The sequence below is a fragment of the Canis lupus genome, chromosome 20 (assembly GCF_011100685.1).
Source record: "Canis lupus familiaris isolate Mischka breed German Shepherd chromosome 20, alternate assembly UU_Cfam_GSD_1.0, whole genome shotgun sequence".
In the NCBI taxonomy this organism is placed as follows: Eukaryota; Metazoa; Chordata; class Mammalia; order Carnivora; family Canidae; genus Canis; species Canis lupus.
Window position 1 is genome coordinate 51,084,876 of NC_049241.1, and position 24,835 is coordinate 51,109,710.

Genomic DNA, 24,835 nt, shown 5'->3' on the forward strand with positions numbered 1-24,835 from the left:
CCTGGGAGAAGTCAAAATCCACAGGAATAGGCAGCCTAGGGGGTTGGCCCCACCTAGGGATGGACTCCCACCCCGTTGGCCCCATCTGCAAACTGGCTCTGCCCCCACTAGCTCCACCCCAGGCCCCACCCAGAAGTTAGTCCCACCCCAGGGGCCCCAGAGACTGGCCCCACCCCATGGATGGTCTCACCCAACATGGGTGGCCACCCCATCCTCAGGCCCGGCCTAGGGCCAGACACAGTCTCACCTTGTGAGAAGCCATCTCGCTCACGGAACGGTAGGTCTGCATGGTCTCCAGCTGCTCCAGACACCAGTCCAGCTCCTCCAATGTCTCCCGGGCCAATTGCTGACATGTCTCTTCTAGAGAAGGGGCAGCACGGGTGGTTAGCCAGGGGCCGCAGCCTGTGATGTTGAGGCTGCACCAGGTGAGAGGGGTGCTGGGAAAGGTTAAGACAGCCACCCCCAGGTGAGGGGCTCCCCCCCAAACACACACACACACTGGAGCACCAAGAGGGGCCCATTCCCACCCCCTGGGCTTTGTTACCTGACAGCGTGGCCTTGCAGACAGGGGTTGGGCCGCCCAGTGGGGACCGTCTGCAAAGAAATGGGGCTCCAACATCAGCCTGTGTGCCCAAGATTCCTGCCTCCCCCTTTGCATGAATAATGCCAGTTTTCCTTTTTCTGAGCGCTCAGTGTGTCCCATGTACTCAGCCTGCAGCCCCTCAGAAAGCCTCGTAAGAATCCATTTTATAGATGAGGAAATGGGCTCAAAGAAGTGAGGCCGCTGATCAGCGGTAGGGACTGGTCCTTCGTATCCAAAGTTCCTGCTTCCTTGACCATCTCTCCCCTAACTCCCAGAAGGGCCAGTAGTTCTCAGCCATGCTCCTGCTACCGCATAATAACCAATGCTATTTAGTGAGCTCTTAACTATGTGCTGGGCAATGTTCTCACACTTTCTAGGTATCATCTGCCAGACCCCCACAGCAGCATATAATGGAGGTGCTATTAAATTCCCATTTTATGGAGGGGGTGCAAAGGTACCACAAGATGCCATTTGCCCAGAAAGTTGGTGTCAGGGCCAGGAGTGACCCCAAGGCTGGGATGACCAGCTACCCTTGGTCTCACCACTGTGTGTCTAGACCCCTTGGTCTTTGTTTTTAAAAGTTTCTGTCTTAGGCATTCAAATTGCAATGGTTTACTGGCTCAGAGGGAGCTGTGGCCTAAACCGAGGCTCAGAGAGGTGAAGTTCCTGCCTGAAGTCACACAGCAGAGCTAAGAGCTGAACCCAGGTGTGCTTTGCCTTGTGATTATAAGTGTTGGGGCCCAGCCTTGACTTACTTGTTGCTGGGAATGGGCACATTGGTCAGGAGTGAGAAGTTGCTGCGAACACTTCGGAGGCTGGCCAGCACCTGGAAGAGGGTGCAGCTGTGAGGACAGGCGGCTGGGGCTAGGTCCCTGTCCCCAAGGGTGGGGAAGTGTTGGAGTCCCTTCCCTCCTTAGGAGAGGGGTCTTACCTGGGCGAAAGGTGTCACAATGAGGTCCTCAGCGTGCCTGCAATCAAGGACAGGGGCAGGTCAGGACGCTCACAGGCCTGGGTGAAGAGGGGCTAGGGTGCCAGAGAAGCAACTCTCTAGAATGGACCCTCTGTGGGGGCTGGTGGGCTGGGAGGGGAGGCTCCAATAAGTCAGGGGAGAGGGAACTTATACCTCCCAAGGGTAGACCCCCTGCAGGGGCTGGTCCCGAAGGAAATGATGGGCAGGGAGAGGAGCTCAAGTGGGTGTTAGTGAGGGGTGTGCAGAGACAAAGGGGCCTGTCATAAATATATGGCCAAGGCTGAGCTTGGTGGGAGCAGTGGCTAGGAGGGGCAGCAGGAAGAAGTTAGGGGAGTGAGGTGGATGGGCAGGGCGAAGGGCTGGAGGATCCATTGAGAGGGGAGGGGGCTGAGCAGGTCTGGGGGTGCTCAGATCTCAACAGGTGGTCGTGACAAGGGGGGCTAGCTTAGGGAAATCTGGGGGAGGGGAAGGAAGGGGGGCTGAGCCAAAGTGGACAATCTGTGGGAAGAAGTGGCAGCAGGGAGGGCCTCAGGTGGGGCCAAGCCCCAGTTACCAGTGGATAGAAGTGGGCTTGGGCAGGTTGGATGGGCAGGATTGCAGGGATGGGTGGAGGCTGGGCCTGAGCAGGGGCCCGGTGTAGCTAGGTAGGGAGCAGAGATGGGGTGCACACTCAAACATCACAGGGTGGACATGCTAGATAGGGACTGAGCCCTTGATGTGGGCAAGGAGGCTGTTTACTTTTCACTGGGAAGGAGAGGTGGCCCGGGGCTTGGGCAGTGTCCCCACTCCCTCCTGGTAAGGGCAGCTTGTGTTGGGAGCAGGCCTGGAGGGTGAGAATGGGGTGCTCACGCCTCGCTGGTGACTGACGAGTTCCGTGACATGGTTTTGGGGGACATGTCGTAGTCGCTGTCCGAACGGTACAGGAAGGACTCCCGGCGCTGGCTGGCAGCGGCCCCAGCATGCAGCACGAGGCCCGGGCTCGCCTGCGAGTCCAGGGGGCTGCGGCCAGGAGATGGTGTGGGCCCATTCTCTGCCTCGAAGCTGTAAGGGGATGGGCGGAAGAGGGGTCAGGGGGGCTGAGATGACCCTGGGGAGGTCAAGAGGAGTAAGGTGCCAAGGAAATTCCTGGCACAGATGCGGGGCAGATGGAAGACATTAAAGAGAGACAGTTACCCCCAAAAGAGATGGGAGATAGGGAGTTGCAGAGATCAAACAACTATTGGGCACCTTTGTGAGCCAGGCTCTGTTGAGGTGCCGGGGACACAGCAGTGACCAAGAGTAACCACCATCTATCCCTCACAGAGATGGCATGGGGAGGACCGGATTATAAACAGGTTAACCTAGCAGCAGTGCACACCCCAAAAGTGTGGCGGCCTTCTTGACTCTACTTTTCTCGATGCCCAAGTCTATTCAGAATCTGTCCACTTCTCACCTCCTCCTTGGTCAGCCCCCCACCCCCTCACCATTGCTTGCCTCTGTCCTGGTCCCAGGCTCCTGCCTTTGCCCCTCAGTCTGTTGCCCTCCACTGTGGCCAGAGGGAGGCTGTGAACACCTCCATCAGGCTACATCCTTCTGCTCAGATCTTTCTATAGCTCCCAGCTTACCCAGAGCAAAGGCAAAGTCCTCACTGTGGCCCACAAGGCCCTGCCCAATGGCCTCCCAGTCTACCCCTCACTCACGCTACCCCAGCCACAATGGCCTTCTTGCTGTTTCCTAAATATTCCAGATACATTCCTGCCTCAGGCCTTTGCAAGGCTATTTCCCCTGCCCAAATCTCCACTGGCTCCTCCTCCACTTCCTTCAGGCCTCAGCTCAAATGCCATCTTCTTAGGAGGCCTCATCTGACCAACACATCTAAGATCTGAATCTCTGCCCTAATAATTTATATTTCCCTTCCTTTATTTTTTTTAAGATTTTATTTATTCAGAGAGAGAGAGAGAGAGAGAGAGAGAGAGAGAGGCAGAGACACACATAGAGGGAGAAGCAGGCTCCATGCAGAGAGCCCGACATGGGACCCGATCCCAAGTCTCCAGGATCACACCCCGGGCTGAAGGCGGCGCTAAACTGCTGAACCACCTGGGCTGCCCTATTTCCCTTCCTTAAAAAAAAAAAGAAATAGTACTTATCTGACATATTCTATGTTTTACTTCTTTACTATTTGCCCTCCTTTCTACAACTTAGCTATGCAGAGCAAGGATTGTCTGCTTTGTTCACTGCTCTGTCCCTTGAGCCAAGAACATGGCCTGGCACACAGTGGATACCCAATAGATGTTTACTGGATAAATCATAAAATGTAATGAATAAATATACAAATTGGATTGTGCCATGCACAGAATTAAAACCAAGTGGGTATTGGGACGCCTGGGTGGCTCAGTGGTTGAGCATCTGCCTTTGACTCAGGGCATGATCCCAGGGTTTTGGGATCGAGTCCCATATTGGGCTCCTGCATGGAGCCTGCTTCTCCCTCTGCCTGTGTCTCTGCCTCTCTCTCTGTCTCTCATGAATAAATAAATAAAATATTAAAAAAAAAAACAAGTGGGTAGATGAAAGTTACTGGACAGGTGATTTTAGCTACTGTAGTTGAGCCAGGCCACTTTGAGGAGGTGACATTTGAGCAGGGTCTGAAAGATGAGAAGGAGCAGACCACTAATCAGGAGGTAGGAGAAAACACTCGGTGGGGGTGGGGGGGGTGGGCAGCAAGTGTAAAAGCCCTGTGGCAGGATTTGGGTTTTGTTTGAGATGTGGCTAGAGTGGAAATACAAACAGACTGTAATGGAGACACAGCTAGAGAGAGAGGGGAGGATGGAGGAACCCTGGCCTGGGGACACTCAGGGTGGTGCCTAGCACAGAGCTCAGGAAACACTGGCAACTGTAAGTCAATCAGCCCCATACATGCCACTCAGGCAGTGGAATCAGCAAGGCAATCAATATGGAGAACCGAGGATGGGTGTGGGGAGCTATGTGCCTGCAGCATACTGTGTGGCCTTGGGAAGGCCACTGCCCTCTCTGGTCTGTTACCCTGTTGTTACAGTGACGGGAGTTAGAGTGGTCAGTTGACTTCAGGATATGCTCTGGTGGGTGCAAGAGGGTATGGGAATGAAATGGAATCCTCCCCTTTCCAATCCTACCTACAGAGAGTCAGTATAAGATTTTATCTGAATGGTCCTCTGCTAATGACTAAGTCTAAAATCTCTAAGAGTGGGATAGCCAAACCAGGATCCATATATTAGCCTTTTTTTCTGGACCAGCCTGGGGGTAGGGGTGCAGGAAGACACTGTGCTGATTCCATTTTACAGATGAAGAAACTAAGGTCAGAGAGGAGAATGATTAGCTCTGGGTCACATAGCAAGAGCATGGTGCGGTCAGAATTCAAACTCAAGTCCTGTAACTCCTCAGACCAAAATGTGAACTGGTGCCTTTTGCCTGCTTGAGCCCTGTTTGAGAACATTCCTGCCATCAAAGCAAATGTCCCCAGGGGCCAGGCAGCTGACACCACAGGTAGGTTGGTGCTGGGGGCCCTGAGCAACCAGCTATTCCAATTTTAGGAAAGAAGTCAGAAATTTTATTATCATTATTATTTTTTAAGTAGGCTCCATGCCCAAAGTGGAGTCCAACCCGGGCTTGAACTCATGACTCTGAGATCAAGACCTGAGCTGAGGGATCCCTGGGTGGCACAGCGGTTTGGCGCCCGCCTTTGGTCCAGGGCGCGATTCTGGAGACCCGGGATCGAATCCCACGTCGGGCTCCCGGTGCATGGAGCCTGCTTCTCCCTCTGCCTGTGTCTCTGCCTCTCTCTCTGTGTGACTATCATAAAAAAATTAAAAAAGAAGAAAAGACATTCAAAAAAAAAAAAAAAAAAGACCTGAGCTGAGTTCAAGAGTTGGATGCTTAACTGATTGGGCCACCCAGGCTCCTGAGAAATCAGAAATTTTAAACAAAAATCCAAACTTCTTTTAAAAACAAACATCAAAAAAAATCTTAAAAACTGAAAACTTCTGCTCTGCAAAAGACACTGTCAAAAGAATAAAAAGACAAGCTTCATGCTAGGAAAAAATACATGACAAAGGATCTGTATCCAGACTATATAAAGAACTCTCAAAACTCAATAAAAAGAAGACAAGCAAAAAAAAAAAAAAAAAAAAAAAAAAGAAGACAAGCAATTTAATTTAAAAATGAGCACAGGCTGGGCGCCTCGGTGGCTCAGTGGTTGAGCGTCCACCTTTGGCTCAGGTCGTGGTCCCGGGGTCCTGGGATCAGGTCCCACATTGGGCTCCCCGTGGGGAGCCTGCTTCTCTCTCTGTGTCTCTGCCTCTCTCTCTGTGACTCTCATGAATAAATAAAGTCTTTAAAAAAATGAGCAAAGGTCTGGACAGTTTGCCAGAGAAGATATACAGATGGCAAATAAGCATAGGAAACACCATTGCTCTTTAGGGAAATTCAAATTAAAACCAGGAACCATCCCTTCATCCCTATCAGCATGGTTCAAACAAAGAAACAAACAAGAACTGGCAATCCTGGCAAGTGGTGACAAGGATTTAGAGCAACTGGAACTCCCCTCATTCATTGCTGGAGGGAACGCCAAGTGGTACAGCCACTCTGGAAAGCATTTGGTCAGTTTCTTAAGAAATGAACCATACACTTACTGTGTGATCCAAAATCCACTCCTATGTTTACACCCAAGATAAGTGAAAATACGGTTGACCCTTGAACAAATGGGTTAGGGATGCTCCCCCCCATGAAGTTGAACATCCGCAGATAACTTTGGACTCCCCCCCAAAACTTGACTACTAACAGCCTACTTTTGACCAGAAACCTTACTAATAACATAAACAGTCGATTAACACATATTTTGCATAAGTATTACATACGGTATTCTTACAATAAAGTAAACTAGAGAAACTGTTATTTAGAAAATCATATGGGGGGGCACCTGTGTGGCTCAGTTGGTTGAGTAACTGACTTCGGCTCAGGTCATGATCTCAGGTTTCTGGGATCAAGCCCCGCATCAGGCTCCCTATTTTATATAGAGTCGGCTTATTCCTCTCCCTCTGCCGCTCCCCACCACTTGGGCTCTCTCGGTCTCTCTCTCAAATACATAAAATATTTTTCAAAAAAGAAAATCATAAAGAAAATTCATTTCCAGTCATGTTCTATATATATCGAGAAAAGTTTGCATCTAAGTGGACCCACACAGTTCAAAGTTATGTTGTCAAAGGGTCAACTGTATATGCTCATTCAAAAACCTGCAGATATGGGGTGCCTGGGTGGGTCAGTCAGTTAAGCATTTGCCTTTGGTTCAGCTCACGATCTCAGGGTCCTGGGGTCGAGCCCTGCATTGAGCTCTCCTCTTGGCAGGGAGTCTGCTTCTCTCCCTCTGCCCCTTCCCACCATTCATGCTCTCTCACTCTCTCTCTCAAATAAATAAAATCTTAAAAAAAAAAACAACCTGCAGACAAATATTTATAATATTTAAGTTCTGCTCATAATCACCAAATACTGGAAACAACCAAAACAAATGAGCATCAACTGGTGAATGGATAATTTGTGGCAGATCCATACCATGGAATACTATCCAGCAATTTTTAAAATGGGGGGAGGGGCACCTGGGTGGCTCAGTTGGTTAAGCATCCGACTCTTGATCTCAGTTCAGGTCTTGATCTTGAGGTTGTGAGATCAGGCCCCCCACGTTGAGCCCAGTGCTGGGCATGGAGCCTACTTAAAAAAAATTTTTTTTGAACTACTGTGAAATAATAAGAAATATATATTTGGTCTCTGCCCTGGTTTCCTGTCACACAGTTCCCTAAAACCCTAGGAACCTCTGCAGTAAAAAGTGTCTTTGTATGCTAAGAGATGACTATCTGCGGGGGACACCTGGAGAGCCTCAAGATGGGGGGGGACTGCTTGCCTGGGGAGCCAACCATAGGATTAGGGCATTGGAACTTGCAATGCCCCCCCCCCACCCCCCGACCAGAAGGGAACAGAGCTGTAGGTTGAGTTAATCACCAATGGAATGGCCAATGATTTAATCAGATGTGCCTACTAAATGGAGCCTCTGTCAACATCTCTGAAAGTTCCTGGTTGCTAACACATCAGGTGCTGTGGGTGGTGGGAGGGTGGTGCACCTGGGGAGCGGCATGAAGCCCCATGCGCCTCCCCTTAGACCTTGCTCTATGCATTTCTTCCATATGGCTGTTTCTGAGTTGTATCTTTATAATAAACCAATAATCTTTTTTTAAAGATTATTTATTTATTTATTTGACACAGAGAACACAAGCAGGGTGGAGCTGCAGGCAGTGACAGTGAAGCAGGCTCTGAGCGGGCCTGAGCCATGTGGGGCTCAATCCCAGGACCCCAGGACCACGACCTGAGCCAAAGGCAGATGCCCAACCAACTGAGCCACCCAGGCACCCAATGAACCAGTCACCTAGTAAGTGCACTGTACTCCTAAGTTCTGTGACCAGCTCTAGGAAATCAGCTGAACCTGAGGCAGGAGTCCTTAGAACCTTGAGGTATAGCTGGTTGGTCAGAAGCACAGGTAACACTCTAGACTTGAGACTTAATCTAAAGTCGGGGCAGTCTTACGGGACTGAGCCCTTAACCTGGGGGATCTATACTAAATCCAGGCAGTTAGTGTCAGAACTGAATCAGGATGTAGTTCACCCAGCTGGTGTCACAAAGAGTTGTTGCAGGGAAGGGGGGGCGCGCGGAAGGCTGGGAAACCACATGCATTTGGTATCAGAAATGAAGAGTCAGCAAGAACGGAAAGAAACAGCAGTTTCCTTTTTAACTACTGATGCACAAAACAACTTGAGTGAGTCTCGGATGAATTTTGGGAAGAGAAAGCCAGCAGTGGGGATTACCTGTGTCAAAACACAGAACTGACTAATAAATGAATCTAGCATGGTTGCAAGATACAAAGTCACAAAAATTGGTTGTTTTTCCTTCTGTACACTAACAATGAACAATCCCAAAAGAATATTAGGAAAACAATTTCAGGTACAATAGCATCAAAACGAATAAGATGCTTAGGAATAAACTCAACCAAGGGAACAAAAGTTCATGAAAAACAGGAATGCCTGGGTGGCTCAGGGGTTGAGCATCTGCATTTAGCTCAGGGCGTGATCTCGGGGTCCTGGGATCAAGTCCTACACCTGGCTCCCCGCAGGAGAGAGAGCCTCTCTCTCCCTCTCCCTCTCTCTGTCTCATGAATAAATAAAATCTTTTTTTTTTAAATTTTTATTTATTTATGATAGTCACAGAGAGAGAGAGAGAGGCAGAGACACAGGCAGAGGAAGAAGCAGGCTCCATGCACCGGGAGCCCGACGTGGGATTCGATCCCGGGTCTCCAGGATCGCGCCCTGGGCCAAAGGCAGGCGCCAAACCGCTGCGCCACCCAGGGATCCCAATAAAATCTTTTTTAAATAAGTGCATGGAAAACAAAAATGTTGCCGGATGAAATTAAAGAAGGAACAAATAAATTAAAAGACATCCTGTATTCAAGAATGAGAAGACAGGACGCCTGGGTGGCTCAGTGGTTGAGTGTCTGCCCTTGACTCAGGATATGATTCCACAGTCCCAGGATCAAGTCCCATATCAGGCTCCCTGCATGGAGCCTGCTCCTCCTTCTGCCTAAGTCTCTGCCTCTCTCTCTCTCTGTGTCTCTCATGAATAAATAAATAAAATCTTAAAAACAAAAAAAAAGAATCTTGAAAGGGAAGAACAAAGTTGGAAGATTCACACTTCCTAATTTCAAAACTTACTACAAAGCTACAGTAATCAAAACAGTGTGGTGGTGGCATAAAGACAGAGTCACAGACCAATGAGATAGAGTAAAGAGCCCCAAAATAAACCCTCACGTATATTGTCAAATGATTTTCAACAAGGGCACTAAGACCATTCAATAGGCAACAGACAGTCTCTTGAACAAATGGTGCTGGCAAAACCGGTTATCCATATGCAAAAGGATAAAGGATAAAGGTGGATTCTTACCTCACACCATACACAAAAGTAACCCAAAATGGATCAAAGACCTAAATGTAAGAACTAAAAACTATAAAACTCTTAGGAGCTTCATGAAATTGGACTTGGCAAGGATTCCTTGGATATGACACCAAAAGCACAGGCAACAAAAGACAAAATAAGCAGCACCTCATCAAAATTAAAAGTTTTTTGCATCAGAGGGCACTATCCAAAGAGTAAAAGGCAATCCGCAGAATGGGAGAAAATTTTTGCAAATCACATATCTGATAAGAGAGTAATACCTAGAATATATAAAGAGCTAAAACTCAACCAACAACAAAATACAAACAACCCAATTAAAAAGTGGGCAAAGGACTTAAATAAACATTTCTCCAGAGAGGTTATGGGCATACTTCAGAGATATTGCAGGCTTGGTTCTAGACCACTGTAATAAAGAGTGTCAGATAGATGTTTTCTTTTTTTTTTTTTTTTTAAGATTTTTTATTTATTTATTCATGACAGTCACAGAGAGAGAGAGAGAGGCAGAGACACAGGCAGAGGGAGAAGCAGGCTCCATGCACCGGGAGCCCGATGTGGGATTCGATCCCGGGTCTCCAGGATCGCGCCCTGGGCCAAAGGCAGGCGCCAAACCGCTGTGCCACCCAGGGATCCCCAGATGTTTTCTTTTTCCCATACATATAAAGGTTATGTTTACACTACACTGTGATCTGTTAAGTGTGCAGTAGCATTATGTCTAAAAAGTTCATCTTAATTGAAAAATACTGCTAAAAAATGCTATCATCAGAGCTTTCAGTGAGTCAGTGGTCAGTTTGCCATAACAAATATAATAATGAAAAAGTGAAATATTGCAAGCATTAGCAAAATGTGACACAGAGACACGAAATGAGCAAATGCTACTGGGAAAATGATACTGATGGATAGACTTGCTTGATGCAGGTTTGCTACAAACCTTCAATTTGTAAAAACCACAATATTTGTGAGGCACAATAAAGCAAAGCACAATAAATAAAGTATGTGTGCATACGGATGGACAATCAGCACATGAGATGATGTTCAACACCATTAGTCATTAGGGAAATGCGTATCAAAGGTGCAATGAGATATCACCGCACACTCACTAGAATGGCTATTTTCTTTTATCTATCTATCTATCTATCTATCTATCTATTTATTTATTTATTTATTTTTAAAGATTTTATTTTATTTATTTATTCATGAGAAACACAGAGAGAGCCAGAGACACAGGCAGAAGGAGAACCAGGCTCCTTGCAGGGAGCCTGATGTGGGACTTGATCCCAGATCCCAGATCCCGGGATCACACCTGAGCCAAAGGCAGATGCTCAACCGCTGAGCCAGCCACCCAGGTGTCCCTTTTTTCTTTTTTAAAGAGGGGCTCTTGGCTGGCTGAGTCAGTAGAACACAGCAATTCTTTTTTTTTTTTTTTTTTTAGATTTTCTTTATTTATTCATGAGAGACACAGAAAAAGGCAGAGACACAGGCAGAGGGAGAAGCAAGCTCCCCGTGGGGAGCTCAATACAGAACTCGATCTCAGGACCCTGGGATCATGCCCTGAGCCAAAGGCAGATGCTCCTACTGAGCCACCCAGGGGCCCCAGAACATGTGACTCTTGATCTTGGGGTTATAAATTTGAGCCCTACGTTGTATGTAGAGATTACTTAAAAATAAAATCTTAAGGGGCACCTGGCTGGCCCAGTTAGTAGACTGTGTGAATCTTGATCTCAGGGGTCATGAGTTTGAGCCCCATGTTGGGCATAAAGATTACTTAAAAATAAAAATATTGGGGCACCTAGGTGGCTCAATGGTTGAGCATCTGCCTTTGGCTCAGGTTGTGATCCCGGGGTCCTGGATCAAGTCCCACATTAGGCTTCCCCCTCTGCCTGTGTCTCTGCCTCTGTCTCTGTTCTCTCATGAATAAATAAATAAAATCTTTTTAAAAATTAATTTCTTTAATTTTTAAAAACTTTTAAAAATTAATAAAAATGAAAATAAAATATTTATTTAAAAAAGGTAAAAGGACGCCTGGGTGGCTCAGTTGGTTAAGTGTCTGCATTCAGCTTAGGTCATGATCTCAGGGGTCCTGCGATCGAGCCCGTGTTGGGCTCTCTGCTCAGCGGAGAGACTGCTTATCTCTCTCCTCCCCACTCCTGCTCTCTCTTGCTCGTGCTCTCTCTCTCGCTCTCTCTCAAATAAATAAAATCCTTTTTATTTTTATATTTTTAAAGATTTTATTTACTTATTCATGAGAGACACAGAGACAGAGAGGCAGAGACACAGGCAGAGGGAGAAGCAGGCTCCATGCAGGGAGCCTGATGTGGGACTCGATCCCAGGACTCCAGGATCATGCCCTGGGCCAAACCGCTGCACCACCCAGGGATCCCAATAAAATCCTTTAAAAAAAAAAAAAAAAGGTTAAATAACAAGTGAGGATGTGGAGAAACTAGAATACGTGTGCAGTGCTGGTGGGATGTAAAATGTGTGGTCACTGTGGAAAATAGTTTGGCAGCTCCTCAGAAACTTAAGTATAGAATTACGACAGCAATTTTCCTTCTAGGTAGATACAAAGAATTGAAATACTAGATACTGGAGCACCTGGGTGGCTTACTTGGTACTGGGGCACCTGGATGGCTTACTTGGTTAAGCGTCTGCCTGCAGCTCAAGTCATGATTCTCAGGGTCCTGGGATGGAGCCCCTCAGCCAGGCTCCCTGCTTGGCGGGGAGTCTGCTTCTCCCTCTCCCTCTGCCCCTAACTCTGCTCGAGCTCTCTCTCTCTCTCAAAATAAAAATAAATAAAACATTTTAAAAAATGAAGTTCTAAATACTAAAGAGTTGCAAGCAAGACTCAAAATGTTCATAGCAGCATTATTCACAATAGCCAAAAGCTGGAAAAAGCTCAAGTGTCCATTAACCGGTGAACAGAAAAAGAAAATGTAGCATATATTGCCGATGGAATATTATTCAGTCTTTTTTTAAAAATTTTTTTATGACAGTCACACACACACACACACACACACACACACACACACACACACACACAGAGGCAGAGACACAGGCAGAGGGAGAAGCAGGCTCCATGCACTGGGAGCCCGACATGGGATTCGATCCCGGGTCTCCAGGATCGCACCCTGGGCCAAAGGCAGGCGCCAAACCGCTGCGCCACCCAGGGATCCCAATATTATTCAGTCTTAAAAAGAAATTGAAATCCTGACACATGCCACAACATGGATGAACTCTGAAAACACACTAAATGAACTAAGCTAGACACAAGAGGACAAGTACTGTAAAATTTCACTTACATGAGGTCCCTACAACAGTCATTTTCATAGAGACAAAGTAGAATGGTGGGTGTCAAGGGTTGGGAAAGGGGATGCAGGGAATTAGCCCTTAAGGAGGACGGAGTTGGGCAGCCACGGTGGTGCAGCGGTTTAGCACCGCCTGCAGCCCAGGGTGTGATCCTGGAGACCCAGGATCGAGTCCCACATCAGGTTCCCTGCATGGAGCCTGCTTCTCCCTCTGCCTGTGTCTCTGCCTCTCTCTCTCTCTCTGTCTCTCATGAATAAATAAATAAAATCTTTAAAAAAAAAAAAAAAGGAGGACGGAGTTGCAGTGTGGGAAGATCAGAGATGGATGGTGGTAATAGTTGCACAACAATGTGAGTATACTTAATGATGCTGAATTGTACACTCCAAAAGTGATTAAAATGGGTAACTGTATGTTATGCATATTTTACTACACTAAAAAACCCTCATATAGTATATACTAAAACAGGTAAATTTTTACTGTATGTTAATTTTTAAAAGTAAGTTTAAAAACTCTTAAGGGACACCTGGGTGGCTCAGTCAATTAAGCCTCTACGCTTGATATCAGCTCAGGTCTTGATCTCAGGGTTGTGAGTTCAAGCCCCATGTTGGGCTCCATGCTGGGTATACAGCCTAGTTAACAACAACAACAATAACTCTTAAGATGGAATATTTTTAGATCATGAGCTGGGCCTTTGATGATAATGTCCATTTACTGAGCACCTGCTGTGTACCGGGTGCCAGGTTAGATCCTTTTCAGTATGGAGCAATAATAACAAGATACTTACTGAATATTTGCCGTGTCTGGCATTGTCAAAGGGCACACAAACACAGTTATGTCTCCCACCAACTCTGTGAGTTGTGCTAACATCCCAGTTCAACAAGGAGAGTAAGGCATAGAGCGATGGCCAGGGGTTGGAGGCCTCATCACCTGAGAACTATGTCCTGTTTCCCAAGGCACAGCTTGGATTTTGTGGCTCTGCTGAGTGCCACTGGGGAGGACAGAGGAGCATACCTACATACTCAGGACCCCACCCTCGCCCCAGACACAGAAGCCAGTTTAGGGAAGATGAGACCCAAGTCCCAGAGGGCCGCCAACTAGCATGGCTGGCAGATACTGCAGCCCCAGGGGACTCAGCTCACGTAAGCAGGAGCCCAGAGGCCAGGATGCGAAGAGGCTCCCGGGGGCCCTGCTGTTTGCTTGCGCTTCCAGGAGCTGCTGTCCTCTGGGCTTTGGAATGGCAGAGGAAAGGGGATTAGGCCTGCTGTACAGACTGAGAATGTGTGTATGTGTGTGTGTATGTTGTGGGGAGTCTAAGCTACCCTCCAGAATTGTACCCTGGAACTATGTGGAGTCACCCTTCCCTGGCCTGCCACTGCTCAGGGTGAAACAAAGTCAGGCTGGAGGCTGCTCCATTAATGTCCCAACGGGACCCAAGGCCATAAAGTGGAGTCAAGGGCAGCCAAAAGGCCTTGACATCACAGCCACATAGCCAGACACTTCCTCATAAGGGAAATAACCTGCTCAAGGGTCCCCTTCAGAGAGGCTGACCACTTGGTGGCATCATCAAGTGAAGTTGCTACCTGCCTCCACCCGCCCCCCCATCCCCCCAGGGCCCCTAGGCCTGCCCACTTGGGCTCCTTAAGCATCAAATTGGGCCTCTGGAGGGCTGTGCAGCCCAGGAGCAGATCAAGGCTTCAGAGAGTTCTGCTGCAGGGGCCAATGGGCAACAAACAAGTTGGGAGGGGAGCAGAAAGGAAAGGAGACGTCCTGGTTGGTAAAAATCATAACAACAATGAAAGTAGTCAACTGCTATTAAATGCCACATGCTAGACACTGTGCTGTGTCTGGACATGTACTAATGCCCCATTTTCGAGAGAAATAAACTGAGGTACAGACAGGACAAACAACTTGACTATCAACTATCAGAAGGAGCATTTAAAACCTGGGCAGCCAGACTACAAACCTGGACACTAAATCACCGGGTGTCTATCTCTCCCCAGGCAGGCCCGGCATCTCCCTGGGCTCCCTGCCCCACTCCACCTGACTCCTTCGTAGGAGGTGCCAGGCAGCCTTTATGGAAAGGCCTGGCATTTGCTTTGTGAAGGTCATGCAGAGGTTGAGGGCGGGCGCTGGTGTGTGTCTGCCAGGCAGGCGCGTGGTGCCAGGTGACATGGCTGTTTGTAGGGCTGGGTGTGCACAGAGGGTCTGTGTATGTGTGAGTCAGAGTATATGTGTGCTCAGGGGTACCTGTGTGTATATAGCTCTCCGTGTGGATTTGTACATCCGAGTATGTCAGTGGGGTCTGGGTGTTCATGAGTGCCTGCGTGGATCTGTGTGTCTCTATCTATGTCTGTGAAATTTGTGCGACCTTGTAAGAGTGTTCCTGTGTGCCATGCATATATGCTGTGACCGTCCCTGACTCCTGAGTGGGCATGAGGTGTGTTCCTGTGTGTGGCTATGTGTGGGTGGGAACCAGGCCTGGGTGTGTGCCGAGGTGAAAGTGTGTTCCTGCAGGCAGTGTCGTGTATGATGCTGTGTGAAACCAGCATTTCTGTGGCTTGTGTGTCACTGCACCCATGAGTCAACTGTGAGATTCTCTTTGTGTCCCCACCGGCGAAGAGAACCATGCCTTACATAGTAAACACCAGGTGACCCCAAATACCCTGTGTGTGGGTGTGTCCGTGTTTCGGTCATGTGTAGCTGTGGATGTAGCGTGTGTGTGTGTCCGTGTCTGTGTTATGTGTGTGTCCAGGTGTCTGAAGGGGCTGGTGGAGGGAAGCAGGAACAAGGCTGGAGTACCCTGAGAATTCTGAGAACTCTTCTTCTCCAGCACTGTCCAGCTGATTCTAAATAACCTCCAGGAGTTCCAGCAGTTCCAACCTACCCTCCCTCCTCCACCCCAGCTTGGTTTTCAGCCTGGCAGCACTAGCCAGGAGGGGGTGGGTAGGACTGGAGTCACAAGCAGGGCCAGAGGGACCTGGCTCCAGACCGGTGGCCTGGGAGTGGAGCCCAGGTGACGCTGGACACCCATATTTGCTGCCAGGATGAGTGCCAGAAACCCAGGTTTAGGGGCACAAAGTGGATGAAGGGATCCCATCTTAAATAAGAAGGGGGCAGGACCTAGCACTCCTTTTGAGGGCTATCACCTGCAGGAAGCCCCCAGCAGCACCAAGAATGTTAGGGCCAGGGAAGGGGGTGGGGCTCCAGGCAGACCCTGGAAGCCACTCGGGGGACTCCCCAAGGCAGACTGGGCACCCTCTCCCCCCAGCCAGAGCCCTCCATGGCAAAGGAGGGAATTGGCCACAGGCCACCCACCTGACAGATCTGCCTGGAGGGTGCCAACAGGTGTCCTCGTCGCTGAAGGAGAAGTGGACCAGGGACTCGGGGCCCGCCGGGGGCAGTGTCAGGTCAGGGGGCCGGGGCCGAGCCCGGGGCGCTGTACCCGAGCGCATGGGTGCCAAGGACCGTCGGGGCGAGCATGGGGACAGCGGCACGCTGTGTGGCGCGCGCTGCTCGCAGGCCCGAGGTGTCTGTGGCCACTGGCAGCGCCGCCTCCACACCCGCCCTCCCGGTGACCCCCCCAGGGACGGCCCCGGGCGTTCGGGCGTCTCCGTGTCCCCAGCGCCTGCCTCCTGCGGAACTCTGAGCACACTTCCCGCTTGCCCCCCTCCCTCCGGGCCTGGGGCGCGGGGAGGGGTGTGCCCCGGGCTCCCGATTCCCGGGCTCTGGCCCCGGCCCCCCTCTCCCCCGCTCCCGCCGCGCCTTGCCTCTGGGCCCGCCCTCCCCCCTCCCCACTCTGACGCCAAGCTGGGCCCGCTGGAGCCGCTGGAGCCCTCTGAGCCGCGCGCCCCTGGGGGAAGAGCCTGGCCCGCGGGGGCCTAGTTCGGGGTCCGGTGACAAAAACCCGGGGGAGGGACGACGGATGCGGGGAAGGGGGAGGGGCAGAGACAAGAAAGACAGAAGTGGAGACAGAGACACAGGGAGCAACTTGGGAGGGACTGATTCCCCCACACACACACCCCGTCCCCGAGGCCACGCGGGGCTCCCGACCCCTCCCCATCTTCTCTCCCCTTCCCAGGCTCTTCCCGGGTCCAGACGCTGAGCCTGTCCCCGCAGTGCCCTCCCCCGGCACGTCTTTGGACTCAGGTTCCAAACAAGTGCGTGCGGAGAGTTGGGGTTAAGGGGGTAAGCAGAGGATCGTCCCCTGGTCCTGGAGAAGCCCCCAGACCCGGCCGGCTCCCACCTCCCGGCTGTCGATCTCCGATCTCCGTCTCCAAGCGAGACGGGGTGTGGTCTCCAAGCTTCCAGCCCCCCGCACCCCACCCCGGGTCTGGCCAGGAAGAGAAAGTCCATTTGCCCTCCGTGCCCGGTGCGCCCAGTAACGTCACCGAGCCTCCTGGCAAGGCAACCCCGGGGTGGCAGCGCTGGCCCCATTTCACAGGCCGTTAGCCTGAGGCCGGCAGACCTGAACACACGACCCCAGATCACCCTGGATGGCAGGTTGGCCTCACCCCTCCAGAGCCTGACTGCAGCCTCAGGTCTGCACAGGAAGTGGGAGGAACCTAACGTTTATTGAGTGCCTACTGCATGCCCTATCAGATGTCTCCACGGCAACCCTGGAGGGCAGGGATGATTTTTATCGCCGTCCTGTGACGGAGGAGGGGAAGTCAGGCTGGGGAGAGCCAGCGAGGAACCCCAGCCCCGGCCCGCGCCAGCTGGTCAGGGGGGACTCGAACCCACCGCCACGGGCGCGCACTTACCCGGCCCACGCCTGGCGGCCGAAATCCTGGAAGCTGCGGAGAAGCCGAAGACGCCTGCGGAAAGTTGGGGACGGGATGGCGAAGAAGACTGGCGAGGAGGGCGGCGAACGCAGGCGGCGGGGTGCGCGCGGGACCGGGGGTTCAGGCAGGAACGCCTCGTCCTCGGCGGCCGCCGCCGCCGGGAAGGCCGCCAGCTGCAGTTCGGGGATGCGGCCCAGGCCGTGCGGCCGCGCCATGGCCACAGGGGGCGCGGCCCCCCTCGGCGGGCGCTGGGGAGCAGCGCCGCCCGCCAGCCCCGCGCAGCCCACGCAGGCCGGCCGCCCAGCCCCGGGGCCCGCGGGCCCCACCCCGCCGGCCGCCTCGGCCCTTCCGGCTTCGCTCTGGGGCCGCCCCCGGGGCGGAGCGGGCCGGGGCGCCACGCGGCTGCGGCGGGACGCCCCAATGGCCCCAATGACCGCAGGGGCACCCGCAGTCCCCTTGAGGTCCCTACAGTCGTCGGAAGCGTCTCTACAAACATCTGGGATGTCCCCCAAATCCCTGGGGTGCTCTTACAAACCGCTGTGGCTCTCCCAAACCTCAGTGTCGTCCCCAAAGTCCCTCAGATGTCCCCACGATTCCAGAGACTGTCCCAACTATCCCTGAGGTGTCCCCACAGAACCCCAAGGTACCCCAAATCCCTGAGTTTCCCTCAAAAGCTAGAGGTGCTCTGAGAGGCCCCATGGACTCTGGGACAATCCCTTAGCCCCCCAAATGTCCCCTACTAGTGTCCTCATTGTTACTGATATATCCCCACAAACCCCAGGGTCACCCCGAGAATCTCAGGATGCACCCACAAATGAAACTCCTTCAGATCCCAGGATCATCAGGTTTCTTCAGATGTCCCCCAAATCTCCTAGAGCACCCCCACCATCCCGGAGTCAGGCAGAGACCCCCAAAGCACCCCTAAGAATTTCCCACAGCCCGGATCCCTGGGTGGCGCAGCGGTTTGGCGCCTGCCTTTGGCCCAGGGCGCGATCCTGGAGACCCGGGATCGAATCCCACGTCGGGCTCCCGGTGCATGGAGCCTGCTTCTCCCTCTGCCTGTGTCTCTGCCTCTCTCTCTCTCTGTGACTATCATAAATAAATAAAAAAAAAATTAAAAAAAAATTTATAAAAAAAAAAGAATTTCCCACAGCCACAGAGTATTCCTGCAGACCATAAATTGTGCCCCCCAAATTCTAGGATCCCTCACAGATCCTAAGAACGTTTCCACAGTCCCTTGGATGTCCCCCAATCCTTAAATGGCTCCACAGTATTCCTGAGGTGCCCCCATAAGTTCAAAGACACTGAAATAACCTCAGGGGTTCTTTGGACTCAAGGACTGTTCCCATAACTATGTAGCTGCCCCCCAAATCCTAGGATACCCCATAGGCACCAAGGGCACAACTAGATCCCTCCGCAGTTCCTAGGCTACCTTCCAAAACCAAGATGAACCCACAATTCTTGGGGATACCTCCAGAATGCCCCTCACAGCTTCTGAAACATACCTTATAACTCAGAGACACCGCTAGAAGCTGAGAGTGCTCACAGCCCCTAGACACTCCTAAGGTTCCCCCAGTCCTGCCACTCCTTAGTCTCTGAGGCATCTTAGAATTGGGGCCCTCCTCAGCTCATGAGGTGGCCCCAAGAAGCTGACCTCCCCTTAGCAGAGCAGTACAGGCCGATAGGGACTTTCTGGGGCTCCTGTGGTGGCACTGCATACCCAGCCAGTGTGACTCTGTGGGGGGCACATTACCGCCTTTCACAGATGAAGAATGAGACTGAGGAGTTGAAGATTCTAGAACAAAGCTAGCCAGCTGGTTATAATTTCAGAGACTACCCCAACCTACCTGTGGCTCTTTGGGGTTAGGAAGGGGGAGAAACTTGTTTTAGATAAGAAAATTGGAGCAAATCTCTATTTTAGGGCCCTACCTCTGTAAATACCTTTCTTTCTCTACCTGTTGGCTCCCTTGTCTTGGGCTCCAGAATTAGCTGGCCTAGGTTTGAGTCAGGCCTCCAGCACTTCTTAGCCATTTGACTTTGGGCCAGTTATTTCACTAAGCCTCAGTTTTCCCACCTGTAAAATTGGCATAATGATACTATGCATCTCATGGGTGGACATGTAAAAAAGAAAAAAAAAAAGGCTCACAAAGCATTTGGGGATAGTAAAGCATTCACTGAATGTTAGCTATGATTACCTGACAAAACATTTTTTTGGAGAGCTTGTAATGTGCAAGCCACTGTACTCGCCACAGGGTACAGATGATGATGATGATGAGGAAGATGATGACGATGGTGGTGATGACAGCAACTAGCCTTCAGAATGCCTCCTGGACATTCAGCACCTCTAGTTCTGATCTCATTTATTCCTCATAAAATACCTGCAAAGTGATATGTTGTTGTCCCCATTTTACAGATGGGAAAACTGAGTCTTGGAGAGAAACAAGCTGCTCAAGGTCACACAGCCAATGAGTGTCTGAGTCAGGCTCTACACCAGTGTTTGCCACCCTTTATTTCATTATCCCCAACACTGCCCCAAGGAATAGCCTGCTTGGACAGTCCCTTCTCTATGAAATAGCCTTCTTTATGAAATGTCACAGCCACTCATACACAGGTATACCTCAGAAATATTGCAGGTTTGGCTCCAGACCATTCCAATAAAGTGAACATCACAACTAAGCGAGCCAGATGAATTTTGTGGTTTCCCAGTGCATATAAAAGTCATGTTTATACTACACTGGTGTCTACACTAAGTGTGCAATAGCCCTACGTCTAAAAATGTGTACATACCTTAATTTAAAAATACTTTATTGTTAAAAAATGCTGACCATCATCTGAGCTTTCAGCGAGTCATAATCTCTGCTGGTGCAGGGTCTTGCCCCAATGTTGATGGTTGCTGACCGATCAGGGTGATTGTGGTAATCTCTTAAAATAAGAAAACAATAAAGTTTGCCACATGGATTGAGTTTTGCTTTTAGGAGCATTTGCAGGGTCTCTATAGTGTATGATGCTGTTCTATAGCATTTTACCCACAGTGGAACTTCTTTCAAAATTGAAGTGAATCTTCTTAAATTCTGCCACTGCTTTATCAACTATATGTAATATTCTAAAATCTTATCATTCAACAATCTTCACAGCATCTTCACCAGAAGCAGATTCCACCTGGAGAAACCTCAGGCTTGGTTCATCCATAAGAAGCCACTTGTCTTCCGTTCCAGTTTGATCATGAGATTGCAGCAATGGGGACCCATCTTCAGGCTCACCTCCTAATTCTACTCCTCTTGCTGTTCCCACCACACGTGCAGTTGCTTCCTCCCCTGAAGTCTGGGACCCCTCAAAGTCATCCATGAGGGTTGGGATCCACTTCTTCCAAACTCCTGTACTTGTCAACATTTTGACCTCTTCCCATGAGTCAGAATGTTCATAACGGCATTTAGGATGGTGAATCCTTTCCGGAAGGTGTTTGATCCCTTTTGCTCAGATCCATCAGAGGAGTCACTGTCCACAGCAGCTATAGCTTTATGAAATGTATTTCTCAAATAATAGGACTTGAAAGTCAAAAATTACTCCTTAATCCGTGGGCTGGAGAATGAATGTTGTGTCAGCAGGCATGAAAACAACATTAATCTCACTACATCTCTGTCAGAGCTCATCAGTGGCCAGGTGTATTATCAGTGAGCAGTAATATTTTGAAAGGAACCTTTCTCTTTTTCTTTCTTTCTTTCTTTCTTTCTTTCTTCCTTCCTTCCTTCCTTCCTTCCTTCCTTCCTTCCTTCCTTCCTTCCTTCCTTCCTTCCTTTTCTTTCTTTCTTTTTTCTTTCTTTCTTTCTTTTTCTTTTCTTTCTTTCTTTCTTTCTTTCTTTCTTCCTTTCTTTTCTTAGCAATCAGTCTCGATAGTGGGTTCAAAATACTCAGTAAACCATGTTTTAAACAGAGGTGCTGGGACACCTGGGTGGCTCAGCGGTGGCTGCCCTTGGCTCAGGGTGTGATTCCGGGGTCCGGGATTGAGTCCCACGTCAGGCTCCTTGCAGGGAGCCTGCTTCTCCCTCTGCCTGTGTCTCGGCCTTTCTCTCTGTGTGTCTCGTGAATAAATCAATTTAAAATCTTTTAAAATTTTTTTTAAAAAACCCAAAACACAGAGGTGCTGTCATCCAGGCTTTGTTGCTCCATTTACTTTTTTTTTTTTTTTTTTTAAGATTTTATCTATTCATGAGAGACACAGAGACAGGCAGAGACACAGGCAGAGGGAGAAGCAGGCTCCATGCAGGGAGCCCAATGTGGGACTGGATCCCGGGGTCTCCAGGATCACACCCTGGGCTGAAGGCAGCACTAAACCACTGAGCCAACAGGGCTGCCCTGTTGTTCCATTTTCAAAGCAGACAGGAGAGGTTTAGCATAATTCTTAAGGGCCCTGGGATTTTCAGGATGGTAACTGAACATTAGCTTTAACTTGAAGTCACTAACCGCATTAACCCTGTCCTTTGAGGCTCTGAAGCCAGGTACTGACTTCTCCTCTCTAGCTATGAAAGTCCTGGATGGCATCTTCCAATAGAAGGCTGCTTTGACTACATTGAAAAGTGTTTAGGGCAGCCACCTTCGCTAATTATCTTAGCCCAGGCTTCTGGATAACTTGCTGCAGCTGCTGCATCAGCACCTTTGCTTTTATATAATAGAAATGGCTTCTTTCCTTAAACCTCACGAACCAACCCTCCGGTAGCTTCAAACTGGTTTGCAGCTTCCTCGCCTCCCTCAGCCTCCACAGAACTGAAGAGAGTGAGGGCCTTGCTCTGGATTAGGCTTTGGCTTAAGGGAGTGTTGTGGCTCATTTGATCTATCGAGACCACTTGAACTTTCTCCAAATCAGCAATAACGCTGTTTTGCTTTCTTAACATCCTTGTGTTCCCTGGAGCGGCACCCTTATTTTCTTTCAAGACTTCTCCTTTGCATTCACAACCTGGCTAACCCGTACGTACCAGAGGCCTAGCTTCTGGTCTGTCTCAGCTTCCAATATACCTTCTTCATTAAGCTTAATCATATCTGGCTTTTGATTGGAATTGAGACACTTGTGTGACTCTTCCTTTCACTTGAACACTTAGAGGCCATCAGGGTGATTAATTGGCCTAATTTCAATATTGCCGCGTCTCAGGCGCAAGGAAAGGGAGACCTGGGAAGCAGCTGGATGGTGGAGCAGTCAAAACACACACACACACACACACACACACACACACACACACACAACGACACGCATCTATTTAGTTTGCCGACTGCTATGGGCTCAGTTCATGGTACCCCCAAATGACTACACTAGTAACATCAAATTGATCACACATGACCACAATAAATATAACGATGAAAAAGTTTGAAACTTGCAAGAATGATCAAAATGTGACCTACAGAAACAAAGTGAGCAAATGCTATTGGGAAAATGCACCAATGGACTTGTTCAACGCAGAGTTGCCACAAGCCTTCAATTTGTAAAAAATGCAGAATCTGTGAAGTGTAATGAGGCGAGGTATGCCTGTACTGCATATCTGCTTGTGTGTATTTGGGGCTTTATAGATAAATGTAAGTTGTTTTATTTTTCCTACATACATCCACCCAAGAACCAATTTTCGCCCCTTTGTGGTGATAACACCTTGTTGGGAATGCAGGGTTTCCCAATCTTGGCACTACTGACATTTAAGGCCAGATAATCCTGTCCAGTAGTAGCCAGTAGCACCCCCCCTCAATCATTAAAATGTCTCCAGCCGAGGCACCTGGGTGGCTCAGTTGGTTAAGCGTCTGCCTTGGGTTTAGGTCATGATCCCAGGGTCCCGGGACAGAGCCCCACATCGAGCCTCACATGGAGCCGCACATCGGGCCCCTGCTCAGTGGGGAGCCTGTTTCTCCATCTCCTTCTGCTGCTCCCCCCTGCTTGTGCTCTCTCACTCTCTGTGTCAAATAAATAAATAAAATCCTCTCAAAAAAAATGTCTTCAGGCATTGTGTCACACATGTCCCTGGAGGCCAGAATCACTTTCAAGTGAAAATTCCTGGTCTAAAAGCACTAAGACCCTTGCACTGGCCACCGGGACCCCTAGGTCCAGGTACAAAACAGAAAGGAAGAGCATTCTTGTTTACCTGCCCTTAGGCTCCCTTCCATTGTTTCGCTGACTCCTCAGGACAGAATTTAGAAATAAGGTTCTGAATTGACCTGTTTCAGAGACAGGGTACCTGAGGCCCAGGAAGGGGAAATGACATGGCCAGGGTCACCCAAACTGGAAAAAGCAGAGCTAGATGATGAGTCCAGTTCTCTGACTCCAGAGACTGGGATTTTTTTTTTTTAATCGTTAAATCTTTTTTTATTTATTTATGATAGTCACACACAGAGAGAGAGAAAGAGAGGCAGAGACATAGGCAGAGGGAGAAGCAGGCTCCATGCACCGGGAGCCCGATGTGGGATTCGATCCTAGGTCTCCAGGATCGCGCTCTGGGCCAAAGGCAGGCACTAAACCGCTGCGCCACCCAGGGATCCCGAGACTGGGATTTTAGCCACTAGGCTACACAGGCCCTTCATGGTTCAGTCTCCTCCCAGCTCAGTGACTTTTGTCCTTTCCTAAAAAGGCAGAGATAACCTAAGGCCTAAAGCCAATGCTGACCATAGCCTGTAAGGCCCTACGCGAGTGCCCTGTTACTTCCCTGCCTCATTTCCTTCCACTCATCTCTTGCTCACTCTGCCTCTGCCACACTTGCCGCCCCTCTGCTTTTCCCCTAACATAACAGATTGGCTCCTACCCCAGGACCTTTGAACTGGCTGTTCCCTCTGCTTGTCACCGTCTTCCCTTAGGCTCACTTCGCATCTGATGTTACTTCATTTAGGTCTGTACTAAAATTTCACCTCTTCAGAGAGCCCTTCCTTGACCTCAGGGTCCCTCTTTTCTTCCTGTCCCATGTGTCACCAGAATTATCACATGCCTTTACTTGTTATTTCTTCCTCATCTACTAGCTTGAGAACTCCAGGACAGCAGGGACTGTGGGTCTGTCTCATTCCTTGCCACAGCCTGAAGAGGCTCAATCACTGCCCGTGGAATCAAAATCAAAGGCTCAGGTAGGCAAATCCTTTCCTCAGGGCCCACAGCAAGTCAAGGGCCAAGGCTGGATTGGAGCTCTTACTCAGGAGTGAAGATAGTGGGCTCAGATGCCCCCCCAAACTCTGTCCTCACCC

General features: G+C 49.8%; 1 protein-coding gene across 4 annotated transcripts in view; it reads right to left on the reverse strand.

Annotated features, from left to right (window-relative positions):
• The window catches only part of PDE4A (phosphodiesterase 4A), a 47,175-nt gene that overhangs the window by 14,191 nt on the left and 8,149 nt on the right, over positions 1 to 24,835 (reverse strand). For 2 of the 4 annotated variants that reach the window (XM_038567317.1, XM_038567316.1), the window contains 5 exons: positions 2,403 to 2,594; positions 1,515 to 1,551; positions 1,339 to 1,409; positions 545 to 594; positions 248 to 360 (listed from right to left, as the gene is read on the reverse strand). In XM_038567317.1, the coding sequence (XP_038423245.1) occupies positions 248 to 360; positions 545 to 594; positions 1,339 to 1,409; positions 1,515 to 1,551; positions 2,403 to 2,594 (463 nt within the window). Of the gene's footprint in view, positions 1 to 247; positions 361 to 544; positions 595 to 1,338; positions 1,410 to 1,514; positions 1,552 to 2,402; positions 2,595 to 16,169; positions 16,372 to 17,614; positions 17,851 to 24,835 lie in introns of those variants that run through there. The other 2 variants (XM_038567318.1, XM_038567319.1) reach the window with 2 other exon arrangements.